Source organism: Myotis brandtii, unplaced genomic scaffold (assembly GCF_000412655.1).
Source record: "Myotis brandtii unplaced genomic scaffold, ASM41265v1 scaffold486, whole genome shotgun sequence".
Classification (NCBI taxonomy): domain Eukaryota; kingdom Metazoa; phylum Chordata; class Mammalia; order Chiroptera; family Vespertilionidae; genus Myotis; species Myotis brandtii.
The window spans coordinates 1,431,821-1,436,741 of record NW_005368569.1 but is presented as its reverse complement, the minus strand read 5'-3'; the positions used below and the strand labels follow the sequence as shown (position 1 = coordinate 1,436,741).

General features: G+C 53.9%; 1 protein-coding gene across 2 annotated transcripts in view; it reads left to right on the top strand.

Moving 5' to 3' along the window:
* Positions 1-1,457: 1,457 nt before the first annotated feature.
* SLC12A4 (solute carrier family 12 (potassium/chloride transporter), member 4) overlaps positions 1,458-4,921 on the top strand; it is a 21,239-nt gene continuing 17,775 nt past the window's right edge. For both annotated transcript variants that reach the window (XM_005876424.2, XM_005876425.2), the window contains exon 1: positions 1,458-1,498. In XM_005876424.2, the coding sequence (XP_005876486.1) occupies positions 1,477-1,498 (22 nt within the window). In that variant the 5' untranslated portion in view covers positions 1,458-1,476. The remainder of the gene's footprint in view (positions 1,499-4,921) is intronic.

The following is a 4,921-nucleotide window of genomic DNA, read 5'->3' as shown; positions in this document are numbered from 1 at the left end:
CGCGAGCGCAGACACGATTTTCCTGGGCCCCGGCCCGCCCGCTGTCGGGACGCCCTCCCCACCCAGCTCCTCCCTTGCTGGCCACGGGCGGGGGCTGCAGACGTGGCCGACTAACAAGAGGCTAGGCCTTCGGGGCCCCGAGGCGCGTGAATAACGGCGAGGAGCCTCCATCTCTGGCTCTTCCTAGCTGGGATCGCCGCTGCCCGCGCCCCCATCCCTTCGCCTTCTGTGGTCGCCTCCAGCCTCCTCTCGCTTCGCCTCCCCGTTGGTGCTCAGCGCCTCTGACACTGAGACGCCCCTGCCCTCGGCTGTCCCTGTGCCTCCCTGAACTCGGCCTGCGGGAGAGGGGTGTGCCTGCGCAGGGGGCCTGTCCCCCGCTGCCTGTGAGTGCACTCGTGCGGACCCGCTTAGATCTGCAGGTACAGCGGGCATCCGGGAGCCCTCACCCGGAACCAGGCTGGTCTAGGTGCTTTACGTGAGTTAACTCGCTTCATCCGACCGCTTTCCCCTCCAAGGGATCGGTCCTGTTACTCGCACTTAGGACAGAGTGACTGAGACAGAGCCGTTACACAATTTGCACCAGGGGATTCAAACCCGGAGTTGGGGCCGCCAGCTCCCTAACTCTTAGCCTCGGTATTAGAACTGGGCCTGAGGTGAGCCCCTCCCAGGTGCCTGCCTCTCCATTTGCTTCCCGGAGGCCCCCAGATGGCTGTCCTTGCCAGGGCCCACCCTTGGAGTATGAACACTGCTGGGAACATGTGTCTGCATGTATAGTGGCATATCCATGTGTCATTATGCTTGTGCAAGTGTGTAGCTGTGTGGCATCACAGGGTGAAGGCAGGGCCAGGGTAGCACGTTCTCAGGACCACTTTCCTGCAGGGGTGTCAGATATGACTGATGACAAATGCCTGTGTCTGTGACCGACCATATGGAGGTATGCAGAGAACATGTGTGTCGGTGGCATGTGTTAGGTGATGTGATTTTGACCTAGCTCTTGGATTGTCCGTGATGGTGACATGACTGAGATGATCCATACCTGGTGTGGGGGATGGCTGTATGTGAGTCACCTGATTGCCGTGTAGGGAGACGGCACGGACCAGTGGCATGGGCTGCTGGACATCATGGGATTTGACAGGCTTGACAGTCATGTTGGTGCACACACCCCAGCCCCCAACCCTGGTGCCCTGCCCTGCCCCTAGCTTTGTTCCAGTGGTCAGAGCAGGAGCCAACATCCCTGCTCCCTTTAGTTCTGGGAGGCTTTCCCTCCCAAAGGCTGCTCTGGGCCGCATCCCTAGGATCAGCCTGGACCAGCGGGCAGGCAAAGCTGAGCCTAGCCTCTGGCCCCGCCTTGGCCTCTCACAGGGTGACTGGAGGGACCTGGAGTCACATTGGCTGAGTCCTGCCAGGTCCCTCCAGGCTGGGCCAGCCCCTCCCACATCACCCTTCCTCCTCTCATTCCTTGGCTGTGTATGCGGTATGGGGGACACTCTGCGCCCTGGTGAGTGATTATGACCCCTCTTGGTGGGGACTGCAAAGGGTTGGGGGCACAAAAAGCCTCAGGTCCATCTCAGGGGTACCCCCAGCCTGGCACTTGAATCTCTAAAGGCCCATACCTCTGCTCTAAGGGCTGTGTGTAGAGGTTCTAGTACCCCTGGCAGATGCCTGGGAGCACAGGGATCAGAGGTGTCACCTGGATACCCATCTGCAGCTGGTGCATTCGCAGCTGCAGTCAGGAATACGTATGTGTGTGTACTTCACAGGCAGCCCCAGGCCCATGCCATGCTCTGGCTCCCTGAGGATTTCAGGTGGTATCTGAGCAGCTTCAGTCTGGCAGGCATGCCCAGACCTGCCGTGGAATTTTTGGAATAGCTGAGGGCAGTACAGACACCCAGACACTTGCTTAGAGCACCCCACACACACATACACATATTCCCATAGTCTCACGGGAGCTGTCCTTATAATGAGGCTTTAGGGAGTTCTAAGAAATGCCTGCTGGGTGTCTGGCACCAGACTGTCCCTTTTCTGATGCGTCTGGGCAGTTAGAAGAGTGGGTGTTATGGTCTCTACTTAACAGAAGAGGATGCCAAACAACAGAGAGGGTAAGCAAGTTGCCCTTAGTCACAGAGAGGGAGGGTCAGGAATCCAAGCCAGCCTGCCAGCCATCTCAACACCAAGAGCCCTGGGTATGTGCACCTTGGCCGAATTGCAAACCCCAGACACTTCTCCAGTTAAAATCTTGTACTGCCCCTGGGGTGCATCCTAGGATGGACTGGGGCCTAGACTAGGATTTGGGGAGCCTGTAGCTCAGCTCCTGCCTGGTTCTGGTGAATCCTGGGACCCAAGTTTAGCCCTTCTTATGGGGTGACCTTGCCTCTGAATCTCTCTGAGCTTACTTTGTTGCTGCTAAAAGGGGGTAAATGACAGTTCATGGAGGGTTGCTGTGAGGCCTCGAGGCAACCCTTGGAAGGGCTCTGAGGTGCCCTGGAGTCATGGCTGAAGGGACAAGGGATCTGCTAGGTCTTGGAGGACCATCCACAGCCAGTTTTGGGGAACTGCTTTGTGCCTGACTCTGTGTTTTCTGGATACTCTCTGGACAAGAGTTCAGTCTCCTCAGAGACAAGGCTACAATGCTAGGGCAGACTGCAGTGAATGATGTTAGAATAATTTAGAATTTATTTCAAACTTCACAAAGGATCAGAAGAGATATGTCACCCCCCTCCTTGCAGGCTCCTCCCCTTAGTGTCTCCCCCAAGGACTTATCCTCAGAAAAATCAAAACTATGCAGAGGAATGGGGTAAGGGCTCTGAGATAACGCAGATGGTGACTGCAACTAAAGAATAAATTTAGCTTGGAGAACCCTGGATGGTTTAGCTCAGTGGATAGAGTGTCAGCCTGTGGACTGAAGGGTCACAGGCTCAATTCAGGTCAAGGGAATGTACCTCAGTTGCAGGCTTGATCCCTGGCCCTGGTCGGGGTGCATGCGAGAGGCAACCAGTTGATGTGTCTCTCTCACATCGATGTTTCTCTGTCTCTCCCCTTCCCTTCCACTCGCTCTAAAAATTAATGGAAAAAAAGGTCCTCGAGCAAGGATTAACAACAACAAAATTAGCTTGGAAATTCCTGGCAGCCAAGGCAGAAAGGGAAAAACGATGAGCTCTGTAGCTGCCATTTTCTGACAAAATTAAGCATCTGACTTAAGTGTACTTTTCCGAGGCTTCTCACTGAAGGGCCATCACTATAATAGGCAATGTTACTGGGTTTTCAGATTTTTCTTGTGGCTCCTTATCTTGATCCTGAACATGATACATATCATAGGGTGTCTGAGGAGCTATGTGACCCCATAAGGCAGTGGTTCTCAACCTTCCTAATGCTGCGACCCTTTAATACAGTTCCTCATGTTGTGGTGACCCTCAACCAAAAAATTATTTTCGTTGCTACTTCATAACTGTAATTTTGCTACTGTTATGAATCGTAATGTAAATATCTGATATGCAGGATGTATTTTCATTGTTACAAATTGAACATAATTAAAGCATAGTGATTAATCACAAAAACAATATGTAATTATATATGTGTTTTCCAATGGTCTTAGGCGACCCCTGTGAAAGGGTTGTTCGACCCCCAAAGGGGTCGCGACCCACAGGTTGAGAACCGCTGCCATAAGGCTTTGACCTCCTGCTGCCTTTGTCAGTTGTGCCATTGGCATTGGCCTACGCACAGCCTTGTAGACTGTGGGACTGAGCTGCTTGGCTCGCTTAGATAGTCCAGGTTCCTAGATGAGGTGATGTCCTATTTTCACATTCTGTTCGAAAGAAGAGTGGACTTTGCCTCAGAAATTGTCATCAGCTTTACCTGTCAATCAATCTCCTTGGGTAATGCAGAATCCTCAGAGCAGCACCTGCTGAGTAATTGTTGGCTTAGAGAAGGTAAATTAAGTCTCATACCGATGGCAAGAGGATGATGTATCAGACGAAGGAGGATTCATCATTCAGCATTCTTTGCTGCAAACAAGAGAAATGAAATTATAGACTATTTAACCAGATAAGGTTGGTAGGTAGTCCTTACAAAACCAGGTATGGTCAGTGAATAGCCCAAATACCCCACTAGTCTGGGTCAGTGACGACACTTGACCTCCATCACCAGACACCAGGCCAGCACTGCTGCCAGTCATTTCACCACCAACTTGGCTTCTTTGAACCAAGATGTTAGCTTCCCATTTGCCCTGAGGCCTCCAACCACTGTCGCAGCTACCAGACTGTCTGGAGGGAGGGGAAAACAAACAAACAAACAAAAACCAACCACTTAGAAAAGGAGTACTGGGTGCCTTCTGCCTGCCTGATGGGAAGTTGGGAATGTCACCTCCAGAGACTCACAAGGGACAGTTTGGAAAACAGGGAAGGGTGCGCATACAGGGCGGCCAGAAAAATCAGCCAAGCTTTGAGAGCTGAGGCAGGCTTACTTAGAGGGTGCATCTGGTTCCTTTCTGCGAGGTTTCCTTGAGGCTGAGGCACCTGGGGGCGGAGGGAGGTGGCACTGATAGGCCACGCACCTAGTCTGGGCAAGCAGCCGACACCTGGGCCAGGGAGGCCAACAAGCGGCTGCAGCCAGCGGTCCCTGCTCAGTCCAGACCCACCCAGCCCGGCTTTGGACTACGACCCTAGACGGCATCCTGCGCCCCCTTCCGCTCTCTGAACAGCCTCCCGCTTGCCCCTCCTCCCAGCATGCCCCTGGGAGGCCCTCCGCGCGCAGTGCATGGTGGGGCAGCTAGTAGGTGGACTTTGACCATGGCGGGCGACGGTGCTCTCTATGGATTCATCTACCTGGAGGGCAGCACCTGGGCAGGCCCGGAGGACACCGAGGCTTTGGAGCCTGTCTCCCTGGGTATTACCAATGGGAGTGGGGGGGGGGGGTCAGGGGGCGG